This window comes from Drosophila pseudoobscura, chromosome X (assembly GCF_009870125.1).
Source record: "Drosophila pseudoobscura strain MV-25-SWS-2005 chromosome X, UCI_Dpse_MV25, whole genome shotgun sequence".
Taxonomy (NCBI): domain Eukaryota; kingdom Metazoa; phylum Arthropoda; class Insecta; order Diptera; family Drosophilidae; genus Drosophila; species Drosophila pseudoobscura.
The window spans coordinates 50,486,575-50,503,939 of NC_046683.1; the positions used below are offsets into that span (position 1 = coordinate 50,486,575).

At 43.0% G+C, this 17,365-nt stretch overlaps 4 protein-coding genes across 4 annotated transcripts; 2 read left to right on the plus strand and 2 right to left on the minus strand.

The window, feature by feature from the left end:
* Positions 1-10,001: 10,001 nt before the first annotated feature.
* sinu (claudin family member sinuous) lies at positions 10,002-11,747 on the minus strand. The gene is made up of 2 exons (XM_001353713.4): positions 10,898-11,747; positions 10,002-10,829 (listed from the first exon to the last, which is right to left on the minus strand). The coding sequence occupies exon 1, from the start codon at positions 11,645-11,647 to the stop codon at positions 10,904-10,906; it is 744 nt and encodes a 247-aa protein (XP_001353749.2). The 5' UTR covers positions 11,648-11,747; the 3' UTR covers positions 10,002-10,829; positions 10,898-10,903.
* Positions 11,748-11,947: 200 nt separating this feature from the next.
* Positions 11,948-13,727, minus strand: ScsbetaG (Succinyl-coenzyme A synthetase beta subunit, GDP-forming). Its single transcript, XM_001353712.3, has 4 exons — positions 13,534-13,727; positions 13,302-13,449; positions 13,134-13,233; positions 11,948-13,034 (listed from the first exon to the last, which is right to left on the minus strand). The coding sequence occupies exons 1-4, from the start codon at positions 13,582-13,584 to the stop codon at positions 12,065-12,067; spliced, it is 1,269 nt and encodes a 422-aa protein (XP_001353748.1). The 5' UTR covers positions 13,585-13,727; the 3' UTR covers positions 11,948-12,064.
* Positions 13,728-13,792: 65 nt separating this feature from the next.
* On the plus strand, positions 13,793-15,082 carry Sras (Ras converting CAAX endopeptidase Sras). Its single transcript, XM_001353711.4, has 2 exons — positions 13,793-14,308; positions 14,370-15,082. The coding sequence occupies exons 1-2, from the start codon at positions 13,891-13,893 to the stop codon at positions 14,870-14,872; spliced, it is 921 nt and encodes a 306-aa protein (XP_001353747.4). The 5' UTR covers positions 13,793-13,890; the 3' UTR covers positions 14,873-15,082.
* A 460-nt stretch (positions 15,083-15,542) lies between these two features.
* On the plus strand, positions 15,543-17,159 carry bc10 (BLCAP apoptosis inducing factor bc10). The gene is made up of 2 exons (XM_001353710.4): positions 15,543-15,745; positions 15,873-17,159. The coding sequence occupies exon 2, from the start codon at positions 15,984-15,986 to the stop codon at positions 16,221-16,223; it is 240 nt and encodes a 79-aa protein (XP_001353746.1). The 5' UTR covers positions 15,543-15,745; positions 15,873-15,983; the 3' UTR covers positions 16,224-17,159.
* Positions 17,160-17,365: the final 206 nt, after the last annotated feature.

Sequence of the window (17,365 nt, forward strand, 5' to 3'; positions counted from 1 at the left end):
CTATGGGGACTCTTACTGCAGGTCTTCTCCAGACCTACTCCATGTCCTGCTTCCGATTCAGAGCTACTACAAAGCCTCTACTGCCTAATGCCGGGAGAAACAAGACTTTTTGACATACAATTATTGGTCTCTAAAGATATTTGCACTATTTATTACAAATTAAAGACCAAATTTGATACAAATGGACTCAAAGAACCAGCACATCTCTCCCAATCTGCAATATACAAGCCAAAAGTAGAGTAATTCTTCGTTAAGATCCTACTTTTTTGATCTGATTTTCAAGGTTTTCTGTGCCACACACGATCCAAAGGGTTTGCCTAAATCATACACATGAGGAATCATAGGAAAGGGTATCTCATATTCAATGCCCAAAGCTTACAATCGTGGCTTTTGTTAATTTATTTGGCCAAGCGCCGAGGAGAGATGAGCTTGAACTAAGTCACAGCCGGAACACCGGATCGTATACTTGATAAATCTCGCACTTCTCCGAGCAACACTCTCTCTCTCTCTCTGTCTCTGACTCTTTGGGATCCTCTCTCTCTCGGGGAGGATCTGCTTGCGTGTCTTAAGAATTTAAGTTCACTTTCAGGTTATTCTTTTTTTTGTTGGGGTTCATTAATATTTAAAGATTGCTTCTTTTATTTTTTTGCCTTTATTCTGTTCTCTCAGTTTTCGATGTTTTATTGTTTTGTATTTTGTTTGTCCCGAAGAACGTTTTCAGTTCTTTTTTTTTAATTGAAAATTCGAGTTTTTCGTGTTTTAGTTTGATTTAAGTTTATTCCTAATCGAAAAGTGATATTTCAGCTATGGATCGATGGATGGATAGATACAATATTTGTTGCTATTTTCTGATAGTTCTCTTACTATTTAGTTGGTTTATTGATTTAATTAAAGCTTTGGCTATCGCAAAAGAAGAAAAAAAAAACAGCATAAACGACTGGCTGCACGAGAAATCTATTGATTTCCGTATACTAATTTTGTTCGTTCCTTTGATATGCAAGAGGCGGCCATCATTATTAGAATTAATCATGGATCAATGGTGTTTCTATAAATGTATATTTTCTATATTTCTATATTTTGAAATGAACTCAGAGGCGTTCACAGCCACACACAGTAGCCACAGAGGAGATTAATGTTTAGAATGCCGTCTAGTCTAGGAAATTGCCCAACTTCTATATTTGTAATCCGTTTGGCCATAATTGAGACACCTTTTCCGACACGTTTCCGTTTGATGATCCGCTTAGATGCGGCTTACGAATGTTTTCTCGTCGAACTGCCTGACATTTAACGCACTTTTGTGCGGATTAATTTACGGTTTTAGCTGCGGGAAACGTTTCTCGGCTGCTCTTGAGGACAGCAATTGACACAGAAATTAATCGGCCTCTTCTTCGGACCGTCTCTGGGGCGCATAAAACAGGATGAATTTAATGACAATGCTTAAGTCAAGGCGAAAGAGTCGAATCGAATATACTACAATATATTGTTAACGATTTAAATGAAGAAAGAAATCGCCCCTGGGGGCGGGGGACACAGCAGGCAGCGCAGCTGGGGATTGGTACGAGATCTGCATGCACGTGGGTTTTTTAAAAGAAATAATGTGCCAAAGGCTATACAGATCAGGGACCCACGTTCGAGGCTGTTCAGGCAGAGATATAGGGAATATTTTTGCGAAGAAATATTACACAGTAGGGAATTGATTGCATCATTAAAAGCCAGTCATTCAAGGATCTAAGGAGTCCTCCTGATCCCAGGCTTGGAAACCAAACCATCTAGAGGTGCCCAAATTTCAGCTGGCATTCCCCCACTATTATTCAGGGGAAAGCTGAATCCTTGGTAGAAATACCCTGGATATTCTTGAAATTCCATGCATTTTTAACCCTGAAAAAGCCTGGAATGTTCAGAGCATTATTGAAATGATTTCAAGTATTTTTCGTGCATTATTTGCAAGCCTCGAACTGTGCCCCAAAGTGGCTCAAAAGTAAACCATTTAAAAACTGATATTTTTTCTTTTTTAGCCGAGCTCTGTTTTAACTTTAGTTCATATGTAAATGCATTTTTGACAGCTGTTTCATTGAGTGCTAAATTATTAAGCATAATTTCGAGATAATAAAAAAAGAAGCCAACGCCGGCAGCAAAAGTGAGTCAAGTGTTTTTGGCCCCGCCAAAAAAAAAGGGACAAAGAAATGCTATATAGTATATTTATATTTAAATTGTATTTAAAGCCAAAATTTAAGCTCGAACGGAATTTAAATATAGTATACGTTTTGCCTGATTTTGCGAATTTTCAGCGCCCACACATATTTATGATCACATCACATCACACACGCATCGAATCCACACAATATACACGACCGGAGGCTGTTTCGGAAACGACCTTTGTGGAGAACAAAACCACACAGAAAACCCAATAGATATTTAGCTATCATCAGTCGCAAAACAAGTTAAATTTTGAGTTAATCAAAATTCATAAAGTGGCAGAAATAACCGACCACAAATCGAAATAGAAGATATGTTTTTAACAAGCCTCAAATCTCAGATCTCAGATCTCAAGTTCGATTTTGAACCCCCCAAAAGATGATTGAACAAAACAGAATTCGAGTCAGCTAAAAGCCACGCAGATTGGCCAACATTTTTTGTGACCAAATTTAGAAAGCCTACCGCCACCATAAACCAGAGACGCCGAAAAGTGTGGCAGGCAGCAGCGGCCGGAGGCAGGGGCTGGGGCTGGGGCTGGGGCTGGGGCTGGGGCTGGGGCTGGGGCTGGGGCTGTGTAAATACCAAATGTCACTTGGCTTGTGACTCAAGAAGCAATCGGTCGGTGATGCCTGGCTGCGGGAATGCAAAAAGCGTTTAATCGGACTCCATAAATCGTTCAACCGCATCGAATGAGTCATGTGGATGCGCGCAGGGCAAGTCCCTTGATCCCTGGTGTTGCATGTGGCATTCGTTGACCTTCAGTGCGGGAGAGACACGCAGTGCCAGTGTCCCTTTGCTGCTGCTGCAGCTGCTTCCGACTCCGGGTTGCACGCATCATCGGTGCTGATGCTGAAAGCTTATGTAACCCCAAGTTGAATGACTCTCTGCCCCGTTGCCCTTGTGGGATCGCAGAGATGAAATCAACTATGAAATCCTGCCTCACCACAGCTCTCTTTTATTTCTCATGGTGTTCTTTTTGTGGCATTTCCGGGCGTTGCTTTGGGTTTTTGCCTTGATTAAAAAAAACGCCCAAGTAATGTCCGTAATCCTTTAATGTCATGCTGCAGCTGCTGAAAGGAGAAGTTTTGTGCAATGAATGGCCTCCAAGTGAAAGGGAAACGAATGCCCGAATGCCCCGAATGCGTCACACAGATGCGCAGATACGCAGATACATTTACATCCGCTGGAACATCGTTTTGGGCAGCCATAAATTAAACAAGCCGAGAGCTGCGATTTACGATTTAATTGTATCACATAATTCTTTGGGAACCTTTCGCCATGCTTCAACAATGTTAGATACGGTTACGGTTAGATACGCAGATACAATTATATCTTCTTGAAGTTCTGGTAGAACTTCTGCCTCCATTCGCACCAATTTCGAATGATGTCATTCGGAGTTTCATTAAAAATGCATTAGTTAGGTCTTGTATTAATCAAAAAGTACCACACCAAAGGCCTATGACGTGTTCTGTGGCTGAAACAGTGGAGGACTGAGGGTATCTCAATATATGTATCTTGTTAAAGAATTTACTAATCTCCCCATCATTTATGGGTTTTTTTTTTTAAGATTTATTATACAATATTTAGGGATTCTAAACAGGAGTGGAGTGGGTAGAAACGGGCAGCAGATACTTTATAACCAACGACCGAGGGGCGCTGCCGCACGTATTAAGCGTTTTCCAATATTTGTATTTTAATATTTCATTCGATTTGTACAAATTTTTAGACCCGCTGTTGGGCCCAACCCTTTAGGCCCTCAAAACCGCTCCTGTAACCCGCTCCACTGCCCACCACACAAATTCGTGAGAATTTCACTTGAGCCAAAAAGAATTTGCTGCCAATTAAAACTCAAGATAATGCCAAAAGACAAATGACAGTAGAGCCTCGTCTGCCAGACCGCCTGTCCGCCTGTCCGCCTGCCTGTCTGTCTGTCTGTCTGTCTCTCTGTGTGTGTCGGGAGTGACAGCCCGCAATTGTCGGTGGCATAATCCCCTTGGCCATTGGCCATCTTATCAATGATATCAGACACCCAGAACTTGTTTCTCTTTCTGTTTCTGTTTCTGTGTTGGCCAAGGTAGAGGTTGTTGGTAGTAGCAGCTGCAAACAGACATAAACAAATCATTTGCATACAAATTGTTGCCCAGTCTTTGAGATGCTGGGTAGAGGGCGGGGGGGTTGGAGAGAGAACATACATAAAAACTTCATGTATCTGAAATTATAGCTAAAATTTAGATGGATGAGGGCGGGGCCATACAGGTGCTGCAGGCAGGTGCTGGGGATGTGGAATGAAGGCTGAACATGCCTCGGACAAAACTGCAAACAAATTTCCTTCACCTTGTTGCAATCAATCAAAAGACTTTTGCTGCGACACCATACGAGAGTCTTCGAGCCACTTCCTCGGCCATTGGTAGATAGTACTTCCGTTTGGGACTCGAATTCGATTCGATTCGATTCGGGTTTTTTCTTTTTTTGGGTGCGAGATACACTTTGAGCAGATGCTCGAGCGGGGCTTATGTTGGACACAAATATTCGCTCAAGTATGTTAAATATTGTTTCAAAATCCAGTCGGAGCATTAATACTATAAATATTTATTAATTTATAAGCGGAGGCATTTGTTTGATTTATGAAACCAAATTAAGCTCAAACTGAAAGCCAAGGCGCAAGACCTTTTAGCTGATTTTGTGGGCAGCTAAAGAGAAGGCCCACATCTAATAGGTTTCGGCTTGAAAGTCTCTTCAAACGGTCGCCTTTTGACACTTTATTTCCCTTGGGGATTGTATTTTCCGATTGCTGGAAGGGACAAAGGAACAAAAGGGCTTTAGCTACCACAAACAACGACCACAAAATCGAAATGAAGACACAATTCAAAGGCGGGGGTCGGGGTCACCCGACAGTCACCCAAACTCTCACTTGACTCTCTTCCTCTCCCTCTCCCCCTCCCTCTCTTGGTTAATTGAAACGAAATTGAACTTGGGGAGGAGATCTTTGACTCTCCAAGTGGTGATTAGTGCAAGGGAGATAGCAAGCGTTGGTTGTGGGATTAGGACAAAGATAAAAACTTTGGCTAGATGGTCGCCAATTCCTCTTCCCGCTCTGAAGATCTGCAGTTTTTTTTTTATTGCCCATTAAGGAGAAAAAATAATATTTCATTTTTTCTAAAGGATAAGCCAGGAAATGGGGGTTTTCAGTAATACCTCTTCCCGGTGTGCAGATTTTAGACCATTTTTCGTTTAAAAAATTTTACAAAAATAATTCAATAAAGTCACGCTTATAAAAATTAGCTAATCTCATAGAAAATGATTAATTTAAGAGATCAAATTATTTTTCTTTAAAAAAAAACCAAATAGGAAAGGTTTTAAAACCTCTTAAAAGGTCACAAAAGTGAGGTGACACATCAATATTTATACCATTCTTAAACTTATCGATTAAATTATTTTGTGCCGCACAGATATCGATTATTAATCGTTCTCTGCCATGTGTGTATTTTAAAATTCCCCAACTAATATTCCACCATACCCGCTGCAAAGAGGGTTCAATATCTTCCAAAACAAAAGAAGAGTGAAATAAACCTCTTAAACACCACACCTACTCTTTAAGATACGATGATATCAACGATGATTTAGCGACAGACGATTATACAGATTATCTTTGGTCTACAGGAATTACCAACCGCTAGAGACACCTCGAATGGAATTCGAAACTGAAGCAAAATTAAAACCAGTGGCATTGAGGCTTCGCACAAATAAAAACAAACATTAATCTGAAAATCTGAAAATCTGAAAATAAAGTAAAGATCAGTTCAAAATTAAACAACATTTAAGCGGCCCCGGGGCACAGCTGCTCCTCGGGTGTCACACCAACAATTTTACGATCCATTTCGAAAATAAAAGCCAAGAAGAATTAGCATAGAAATAATTCAATTAGTCGCATTTTTGGACCGCCATTAGCACAAAAAACTTAGTTAATATCGGAACATAATCAACAACAACAAAAACAAAAACCTTTGCAAAAATCTAAAAAAAATAAACCCAAACCATCAAAAAATCAAGAACTATTAGAACTTTTACGATTGGCACACAGCACACAGCCGGACGTCTTTTTTTCGCTAAAACAAAGTTTATTTGGTGGCTAAAAAAAAAAAAATAATAATAATATAGGTGTTCTGAGCAGAGTGTGCGCATAAATTAGAATTAGAGTATTCGAATTCGTTCCACACTGGTTGGATCGCTTCGATTGGTTCGATGGAGTGTTAATAGGACTTTTCTTTCATAATTCCAGACAAGTTTCTTATCTGAAAGTGCTGTGAAATGTATTTTACATACAAGTTATGGTTATGATCGCTGTCGCTGTCGCTGACGCTGACGCTGTGGCTGTAGCTCCTCCCAAAAAACCATATCTAATGAGGCGGATCAGCACTATTTTTATGTCCCCCAAAATGTTGCGTGTCCGGATTGGCCACTTGTTTGGGTTTGGGTTTGAGTTCGACATTTGGCCATTTAAAATGATAATATCTCGATAAAGATGGTCAGAATTATGGTCATGGTGGAGGGATACTGGTTATGTTATTGCTGTGTGATATAATATTCTATAAAAACTAAGACTAAATGACACACCACTCTCCCTTCCCTTCCCCTCCCCTCCCCTCCCCACCGTCTCCTCTGCTCCGCCTAGAATGTTGTTCTATTTTAAGCGCTATTCTGTGTGAAGTTCAAGGAACTTGCTGACGCACATACAATGCCTCCACAACGGTGAGACTTTGAGTGTTCCAAAAATCTACGGGTGGTCTGACATAACTGGATGATGGATTTTTTGGTTAACAAATTGAAAGGAAACACTGTTTAGAATATCTTTAGAAATTCCTTTTCACTTTCAAAGAAAGCACAAGCCAACGAAACTCGTCTTTTGCCAAGAACTTTCTTTGCCAGGAATATGGGCAAAGAAATCTGTCCGCTTTCGGGCGTTTGAAATTGAAATTCATTCAACTTTTAGCCATAAAGAAATGTTTCAGCTTTTGCGGGTTGCATATATTAATGGATTAAAACTTGCCAAATCGAAATCCCAAGCAAAATCCTTGTTAAATCTCGTTTAAAGCACATTCTGAAAATACCCACAGCAAGAAAACAAGAATTCAAATAAATATAAACCATTAATTAGGAAACGTCAGCCGGCCAGATGCCACTCTCCCGATCTGATCTTTAGGATCTATCTGTGGCGGATCTGTGGCGGACCTTTTAGGCGGATGATTAAAGCGGACAAGTTAATTTAGTAGTCCAGCAGTAGTCGCTCCAAATGGTTTTGCTTCTCCTGAACCAATTTGTGTAAATTGTTATTCGAATGTCGTTCTATTTGGCAAACAAAACGAGACCCAAACAAAAAATGTCTATAAACTTTTTAATGACCTTCGCGCGGCAGAGACTCAATCAATATTTATAGATTACCAGCAGAAGCCACCAACCACCAGCCACCAGCCGCCAGACAAGACAATAAGTGGATATTTAGAGGAAAGTTTGCTTTGCGTGTGGCACAAACAATAATCAATCTAATGGACCATTGCTTATTTATTATAAAAGAGTTTATTTTTAAGAGTTTTGCGTAATCGCAGGCGCATACCCGCCATACTCTCGGTTTCGATTTGAGGTTTTTCTCATCATCAAAATACCATCGAAAGTCTTAACTCTTAATTTCAATTTCAATGTAGATGGTTGGTTACGCGTTCATTGACGTTCGATTTTGATTGAATATATTATGCAAAATGTTGGCAATTAATCTCTGTGGCCAGCCAGCCAGTCAGCAGTGCCAGTGCCAGTGCCTAAGAACAGGTCTATTGCCTTTTGTTAATGAAGCAGCCAGCCAGCCAGCCATCGGTTCTGTCGCGTTTTTGGAAATTAACTTTTTTAGATTCTGGTTCTTTGCATAGCATTCATGTTCTCAACTGTACCGTAGCGTCTCGTATCGTATGTGGATGGATAGCCGCATTTTATGCAAATGGAAAATCTTGAAACATCTTTGAAAACGAAATTAAGCAAAAATTTATTCTATCTTCTGTTTTTATATATATATTTTTTTTTTGTTTTTAATTTTAATTTATTTGCTTAAATTTATTTCTCTTTATATATATATATATATTATTACCCATACATAGTTGTGTTATAATCTTCCGTATTTCGAACAGTTCGGAAGATTGTTCATGTTAATTCCCCATGAAATAACGAATCTTAAATCAAATTTAATTACAAGACTGCTCCAAAATGCGGTGTCAATCAAGCCTGGGGGCAAACGGCTCGACAATTTTCACACACAGTTTAAGTTTAGTTTAAGCCGCATAGTTCTTAATCCGTTCCGTGTAATAACTGATTTAAGCGGCCAGGCAATGCCTCTTAACGGCATGTGAGGTCATACCGAGAGTACCGTGGGAGGGTGGGGTAGGGGTTAGAGGGGGGGGATTGGCATAATAAAATCCGTAAATAAATTCGCGTTTAGCACATATCTTAGCTGGACAGCCCCAAGGCTGCGATTGAGTCAGTCAGTCATGAGACAGGCATCCGGTTTGCTTTGAATTTGTTTTGTGCTAATCAGATCTGTAGCGAATCCCCATCCAACCATCAAACCATCCAACCATCCATCAATCCGAACTATCTTCAGGCCGATTTCACGCCTCAACAAGTCCTCACGAACTCTGACAAAGATCTCTCTCTCTCTCTCTCCATCTCTCTCGCTGGCGGTCGCTTCCTTTCCATAATGTCATTGCCAAGTCAGGTCACAAATATGTGGGTGTGTGGTCGATATTTCTCTCTTAATTATTCCCTTATAAGTCGGCGGTATATTAATATATTTCAATTTGTTATGGTTCCCATTTAAAAGAGTTTTTAAGTGATCGAATAACCCGCTGCCCAGATGTGTTGACAAAATGATCTAATACTTTTGTTTTGCGGGGTTTTTCGAAAGGCCAAAAGAGCCTTCAAAAGATCAAATACTGTATTTCCATGGGAGTTAAATGAACAATTAATCAAGTGGAGTGGTTGTCACAGACAGACCATTGAGAGACCTTTAAAATATTATATTTTAAACGACTGTAATGAGCATAACTAAAGGGGATTTACATTGGTTTTGGCTGTGGATTGCGATTAGGATTCATTGGTAGCCAATGCTGGGAGTATCAATTGAATTCTTTTCAAATGAATACAGAACTCCCTATCGATTCACTGTCTTTCCTGCACTTTTGTTCTCATTTTGATGCTTTTCAACTAAAATTTCCCAATTGAATGACGTGAAAACCAGACTTCAAAATCGTTTGGCTTGACAGACAGATCCTCTTCTCCGTCCCCGCCCGCCACACGTCATAATCAGATGCCCATATCAATTGTTACTCCAGACAAGCGATGCATATCCATATCCCAGGCATTGCCTCAGAAGCTGCACACGGGACAAAAGCTTTTGGTTTTCCCAAAACAAGCAGCGCCATGGGAACAGCCCGACAGCCGACAGCCGACAGCCAAAAGCCGCTTGGAAAAGCAATCATTGTTCGGATCCCTCGCTCTCTGGGCGTCCGCCTTGAACTCGCACGCATCGAAATGCATTCAGATATTGTTACATATTATTATTTGTTGTTTTCTTTTTTTTTTCTTTTTTGTATACAATAAAAACTTTATTCGCTTTGTACATCAAAAATGTTACACATATTATTATTGTATATGGGGAGGTTGTATTTGTTTTTGTTTTTGTTTAATACATTGCTAAATTCATATGTAAAACAGTGCATTGGAGATTGGAGATTGGACAAATACTAATCTATAGATCTCTATTCAAAAAAAAATACATATTTCGAGTATAAAAGGGATTCTATTCTTACAAATTATTGGACGTTTTCGCTTAGGTTTCTTGTGGTTTTTGTCTGGGTAAATGGTTCCTTAATTAAGGCACTTTCTTAGCAGAAGTTTATGCAATCCAAATGGGGGGCGGGGGGGTGGTGGTTTGGTTTGGTTTTGGAATGTTTTGGTCGTCGCAGGTCTGTGTTGATCAGGTAGGTGGTCAAATCTAATAGTAATATGTATTTTAAGCACTATAAACTATACCAAAAAAGCTTCTCTAATTAAGGCACGAGTGTAATATTTCGTTGCTAGTTTCAGCCAGAGCTCTGCGACTTTTCAAAAAGTGTACTATGTATGTGGCACGGGGGCGGCACGGGGTAAAGGGCGGGCGGGCTGTCTGTGTGTTAATTGAGCGAAAAAGTTCTTGATATGCAAATTGTCATATACTCTACATAGATAAATGAGTCACTTTTTGAGCGTCTTGCATAAATACTGCAGAAGGAAGAAGATTTCGGATACATTCAGTCTTCGTTTAGAACTCTTTTTTGTCGTCGTCGGATTGGATGGATGATTCATAAGTACCAAAAACTGAAAGTTTCTTCTGATGTGATGCTGGGTTATAGGGTATTCTCCGACTGTCTGTAGTCGTTGTCGTCGTCGTCGTCGTCGTGTCGTCGTCGTCTGGCAATTGCATAAACATTTCCAAGTATAAAAAAAAACTATATATAATTATTATGGTGAGAATTCTTCGTAGAACTTTTGTGTTGTGTTGTGGGGACGGAATGTTGTTTCTCTTGATGCTGCTGCTGCTGCTGTGGCTTTTGCTAAAAAACAAAGAAGGTTAAACGTCTGTGTCCATGGCTTAGATACAGCCAAACCAAACGCCACTTACCCGTAACTATCCGCGGACCAGCTCGAATCGAGTCTGCGACTCTTTGAACTGCAGGCGCTTGCGTTGCTGGACATGCGCTTCGCTGAGGAATAATGTGGCCGCCACCAGGGTCAGCACGGAGCCCACACAGGCCAGGATGAAGGACCAGCCGAACCAGTTGTTGGCATGCTCCGGCATCCAGCCATTCCGATTGCCAAAGCCGGCAAACACAATGACGGCAATGGCTGCACAGACGCCAGCGCCGAGCAGAACATAGCCCACCGATCGGATCAGTGTGATGAAGTGCTTCTGGTCGGGTCCGGCGCAAAGGAAGAACACCAGCACCCCAATGGCACTGAGCAGCATGCCAATGAAGGCGAGTGTGTAGAAGAACTGTGTGGCAATCATGAAGGCTGGCAGCAGGAATCCACGTATCTCGTCGTAGCCCGTGGTAAATGGGTCATAGACCCAGCGACAGCCCACAAAGAACCGTCGCTGGCTGTCGTCGTTGACATCCGGCAGGGAACGGAAGCAGTGCACCCACAGGCCCAGGCGATCCAGCTTGGCGCCCGTAATGCGGTAATCGCTGACCAGCCAACTGGGCGTGGCGAAGGCAATGGCGATGAAGGCGAACGCAAAGATGAAGACGCCAACGCCACAGCTGCCGGAGAGGGTGCGTCGCTTCATGTTCACGGTGGGCTGTTGATGGTGTAGGTGGGTGGGCAGATGCTCCTGGGAATCCTCGCGTGCAAAATGAGACGACTTTTGCATTCTTTGTATGGGAATTTTGTATTATTTTCTCTGATTTCGATGGAATGTTTGTTTGTTGGGCTTTGGGTGTGGACTAGGGATGGTATGTTGACAATATATTCATATATCGATATCGATAAAGCAGGGCTGCCATCTGAAACTCTGTTAACATGTGCGCTTAACAGCACACTTTTCGCACTCAACTAAATGTAAATGGAATATTTGGTAAAAAGTTTTGGAAAGATCTTCAAATATATAAAAGTTGGTCTCTCTCTCCTTCCCCCCCTACGACTCGTCTTTTACACGACGCACTAATTTTTGTAAAATAAAAACATAATCTGGGTTATATTCTTCGTTATAAAACTTAAAACTAGAAGGCCTGTCCAATGTAAATGCTAAATGTGCGTCTGGAAGACATAAATCGCGCCATCCTTATCTCTAATTCAAGGCAGCCACCGACTTTTGAGCGGCATCATCCAGATCACTGGCCGTCTGAATGGGCAGTCCCGAGTTCTTCAGGATCTCGCGGGCCTTCTCCACATTCGTGCCCTCCAGCCGGACCACCAGAGGCACGTTCAGCTTCAGCTTCTTGGAGGCAGCCACAATGCCATTGGCAATGGTGGCACAGTTGACGATGCCTCCAAAGACATTCACCAGAATGCCCTTCACTTTCGGATCGGCCGTGAGGATCTCGAAGGCCTTGGCCACCTGGGCCTCGTTGACGCCGCCGCCAACGTCTAAGAAGTTGGCCGGTGAGCCGCCATTCAGCTGGATGATGTCCATGGTGGCCATGGCCAGGCCGGCGCCATTCACCAGGCAGCCAATGTTGCCGTCCATTGCCACATAGTTGAGGTTGTACTTGGCCGCCTCGACCTCACGGGGATCGGCCTCCTCCTCGGTGATGTCCATGGCGAAGATATCCTTCTGCCGGAACTGGGCATTGTCGTCAAAGTTCAGCTTGGCATCCACCGAGATGACCTCGCCCTTGTCCGTCTCCGCCAGTGGATTGATCTCAATCTGCACGGCATCCACGGCCTTGAAGAGAGTGTACAGCTTCTGGATCTCCTCGGCGCAACGCTGGACAGTGTCGCCCTTGAACTCCAGGAATTTGGCCACCTTGATGAGCGTGGCCTCTGGTATGGGCTTGCCAATGTCCAGCGGAACAGTCAGAAGCTTCTCGGGCGTCTCCTCGGCCACGGCCTCAATGTCCATGCCCCCAGCGGGCGAGGCAATCAGCACGGGTCCGTTGTGCTCGCGGTCCAGCAAGATGCAGAGATAAGTCTCCCGTGTGATGTTCACGCTGCGAGCGACCATCACTTTGTTGACCAGAATTCCCGATTTCGGGGTCTGTTTGGTTATCAGTCGGTGGCCGATCATCTGTTTGCTCAGCGAAAGCACATCGCTCTTGCTGCCAAAACGAAACAATTGCGAATACGTAGAGAGGAAAAAGGTCAATTAATCGTGTTATCTGTCTGGTGCTGCCGCTGTGGCCGCTTCTATATCTTACTTTGAGGTTATGTGGACGCCTCCCTTGAAGCCATTGTCGAATGTTCCCTTGCCACGGCCGCCGGCCAGTATCTGCGCCTTCACCACATACTCGGGACACTCTGGACGTGACAATTAACATCAATTAAAGCAGTGATTACATAAACTCTGACCGGTTCTTGCCGCTTACCGAAAGTCTTGACAATCTCTGCATCGGAATTGGAGTTATCCAAGACCTTGAATTGTTGGATGGCCACGCCGTACTTCTGGAGCAGGTCCTTGCTCTGGAACTCCAAAAGATTCAGCTGACGGACCTGCTGCTGCAGCAACAACGGGTTCTACATCGGGGGATAAACAAAGAAGACAAAGGTCAACTCTCTTTTTCTTTGCGGCTGTAACAGATGTTGGGGCGCCGGGGAAACCTTATGAACGAGCTGGCGTGTGCAGGCGGCTGCTTTCATCAGGAACGACATGTTGGCTGCACTTGAGAGGCACTCGCTGTGACGGATAATTGAATTCAATTTATTTTTATGGCGCAGCGCACTTTATTGCTGAATATTTTATGCCCCGATTGTTTAAATAACGTCGCCGCCACCGCCACCGCCGTTTGCTTATCACACAAGTGCGCGAGGCTGCCAGATCGCGGAACTCTGCTGTTACCGCAACAGAACACTGTTAACATTTATCCAGTGCAGCCCTGGTCGTGGAACAGCTGTTTTTGTGTACTTTTTTCACGTTTTCTCTGTGGGAACAGAGTATGACGAATAAACCGTATTTATATGATTAACGCGAGCGAGATGGTAGCCAAAGCCACAGTACAGCCTGTGCTGGAAGTCCTCCCCAGCCAGGACCCACTGCCGCAGATACCCATCATCACCTCAGTGACATGCTGCTTCGTTTTGTCCCTGCTCTATGTGGGCAGCCTCTACGTGTGGAACACGAAACACAATCGGGACCATCCGGCGACCATTAAGCGGCGCTTCACCAGCGTCTCGGTGGTGATGATCTTCGCCCCGTTCTTTGTGTGGTACTTCTCGTCGCCGGAGCTGCTCAGCAGCGAGCCCTTTGCGAAGTTGCTCGGCTTTCGCTGGGAGGGATTGTGGCAGGCTGTGGTGATTCCCTATGGCCTGACAATGCTGCTGTTCGCGGGACCCATCTTTGTCAACTGCCAGAACGAATCGATTGGATCCTACTTTGGTATGTTCTGGGAAACCTGCTGAAACCATTCCGGATTGACCTTTGCGGCTCTATCATTTAGATCTGGACTACTGGCGCGGTTGCATCCACAACATCATGTGGGTGCGCAATCATGTGATGGCACCGCTCAGCGAGGAGTTTGTGTTCCGGGCCTGCATGATGCCGCTGATCCTGCAGAGCTTTTCGCCCATGACGGCTGTCTTTATAACGCCCCTCTTCTTTGGCGTCGCCCATCTGCATCACATCGCCGAGCGACTGAGCCTGGGCGTGGAGCTGAGCACCGCCCTGCTGATCGGTTTGTTCCAGTTCATCTACACCACCCTCTTCGGCTTCTATTCGGCGTTTCTGTTTGCTCGCACTGGCCATATAGTGGCGCCGTTCGTCGTCCATGCGTTTTGCAATCACATGGGTCTGCCGGACTTGCAGGATCTCTGGCAGCAGGATATGTGGCGGCGAGTACTGGCCATCGTTCTGTATGTAGCTGGCCTGGCGGGATGGATCCTACTGCTGCCGATAGCCACCAGTCCATCCGTCTATGGGAACACGCTCTACTGGAATGTGTAGAAATATTGTCGTGTTTATAGCTAAATTATTTTGTGTTTTCTGACTGTGGCCATAGTATGACACGCTCATCTGTACTTATGTATCATGTTTAGATATTAATTGCATATCAAACCAAATGCTGACTGCATCCATTGCACCCATTATATATAAACATGTATATCAGCAAGTCTTCCGTGCAATTTAAACAAATTAAAAGTATGTATAAATCAAAAGAATATTCAAATTTGTGCGCCCTCGACAGCCCTGGTTTATAGGAGTTGCGAGAAAACGCAACGGATATAGGATTGTGGACAGGCTCTCATGAATGCAGAAACTAGCCCGTCTCTGTTTAAAAGGTATTTCCACGATATTTTATTCAAAAATATTCAAATGGCCATACGCCGGTTGCAAAGCAACAAGTCTTTAAATGACGTGACTGTTTTTTGTTGAACTTTTTTGTTTAAACCTTGTTTTAGCTAACAAATAATAAATGGGGGTACTTAAAAGTAGTTAATCTTGTAGAAAATTAATTAATCAAAAGGATAAAATTATGTGGGCAGGGCTGAGAGATCTATCTAGCCAGTAAGATTCGACGGAATATCAAAAACAAGGAATATGTATAATAGAACTAGAATTCGTCAGTATATTGACGGTATATTTCAAAATTGAGATGGTATATTTCCGGGGGGTCGGACGGTATTTTTTATCTATAAAGCCGCTGTCACACTGCCACACAATGTTTAGAGAATTCAAGCAAATATGCGATAAAAAAAAGAAACGCACAGAATACGAGCGACTTAATTAGCCAACAACGCAGGACGAACACGGAGTGCAACCCAAGGATAGGCGAGCAGACACCTGGAGAGAATCCGCGAGAGAGAGAGAGAGAGTTCTGTAAGTCGTGTGCTGCTGCTGCTGCTGACGTCTCGGGTAGCTTGTGCCCATGACAACCAGTCGAGATAGTAATTATAGAACGTTTAACTAAGCCTCGCCTCCTTTTCTTTCATGCAACGCGTTGCAGCCACGTCAACGCTTCTGGCCGGGAACACTTATCTACGCACCCAGACACGGGAATCACGTTACGGAACGGAAGGGAAGGGACACGCACACACTCCTCCATACACGATACACGATGTATTGCCTGCAATGCCTGCTGCCGGTGCTCCTCATACCAAAGCCCACAAATCCAGCGCTGATGGAGACGCACGTGATGTTCATAGTGCTCTATCTGGTGGGATTCTTTCTGGAGCGAAAGCCCTGCACCATCTGCAGCGTGGTGTTTCTCACCGCCGTCTCCCTGATCTGCTACAGCGGCGTGGGCAACTGCATCTTCTGGGGCAACTGTGAGGGGCATCAGTGTGAGAATGGCTAGAGAAGATCGACAAGCCCAAAGCCAGATCGTAGCGGTGGCAGTAGTAGTAGGCAACGAATTGGAATTGGCGTGGAGTGCAAGAGGAGTAGGAGGAGTGCTAATCATAATAATAATTATTATAACATGAAATTACGTTCGCGTTGTTACAGCTTTACACATCCTAACGAAAAAGAAACGATATATAGGAGACGGAGAAGGGAGTTAGAGAGAGGATAATTTGCACAAAAATACAAACTGAAAAATCGGTGATACAAGAGTGAGTGAGTCCGACCAGGCGGTGTAGAGAAGGAGTATAGAATGTTGTTCTTTGTGTGTGTTTTTATTTAAATTCCAAACATTGCTCCCCAACTGTTGAGCCCCCACCACCAAGAAACATCTGTCATTCTTTAAGTGTTAGTCATTTGCGAAACAAAAAAATTGTATTTGTTTTTAAGGCTTAGACGAAACGAATTTGATTTCGAAAGGTTTTACCAATAGCGCTACAAAAACGTATTGTACATCACGTAACCCGCCCCATCCCCCCCCCCACTCGTCAATGCAACTTAAAATTAGTCATACACACTATATATACATATATACACTTAAAGCTAATTATACAAAAAACAAGGATAATTGTAAAGATAGTACTGGTATGAGCCAAAGGAAGCTGCTACTGACATCGGTTGTTCGTTCCCCCTGTTGCCCCCCGTCGTGTGTGCACATGCAAATTGTATATAAACATACGGATATATCTTACACACTGATTATTATATATGTATACTATATATAACTGATAAATATATATATGTATGTATGTATATTCTTAACTGATTAACAAAACAACAAAAAGTATGTAAAAAAAAATATTGTTCGATTTTTGCGAATTTGTATGATTTTGAGCCGCGAATGAAAACAGAAAGCAAGTCTAGAAACATAGAAAATAAAATATATAAATGATGCTATTAGTTTTTTAAGTATTTTGTCCACAATAGTACATTGTGGGAGTCTACAAGAGGCACTCCGGGATGGGTTCGGATGCTCGATGAGAAATTGTGAACCTTTTAAAAAAAATGTATCAAAAGTTGATTACTACTGGAGCTCAGAAACCTTACTGAAGAATCTCAGTTTCCAGCTCTTTTCTATGTTAATTTCCATCCATAATA

Coding starts and splice junctions, on each gene's coding strand:
- sinu (XM_001353713.4), bottom strand. CDS start 11,647: ATGCAAAAGTCGTCTCATTTTGCACGCGAGGATTCCCAGGAGCATCTG.
- ScsbetaG (XM_001353712.3), bottom strand. CDS start 13,584: ATGTCGTTCCTGATGAAAGCAGCCGCCTGCACACGCCAGCTCGTTCAT. Junction 13,234..13,301: donor AGAGATTGTCAAGACTTTCG/GTAAGCGGCAAG, acceptor TGTCACGTCCAG/AGTGTCCCGAGTATGTGGTG. Junction 13,035..13,133: donor GGCGTCCACATAACCTCAAA/GTAAGATATAGA, acceptor TCGTTTTGGCAG/CAAGAGCGATGTGCTTTCGC.
- Sras (XM_001353711.4), top strand. CDS start 13,891: ATGATTAACGCGAGCGAGATGGTAGCCAAAGCCACAGTACAGCCTGTG. Junction 14,309..14,369: donor ATCGATTGGATCCTACTTTG/GTATGTTCTGGG, acceptor TCTATCATTTAG/ATCTGGACTACTGGCGCGGT.
- bc10 (XM_001353710.4), top strand. CDS start 15,984: ATGTATTGCCTGCAATGCCTGCTGCCGGTGCTCCTCATACCAAAGCCC.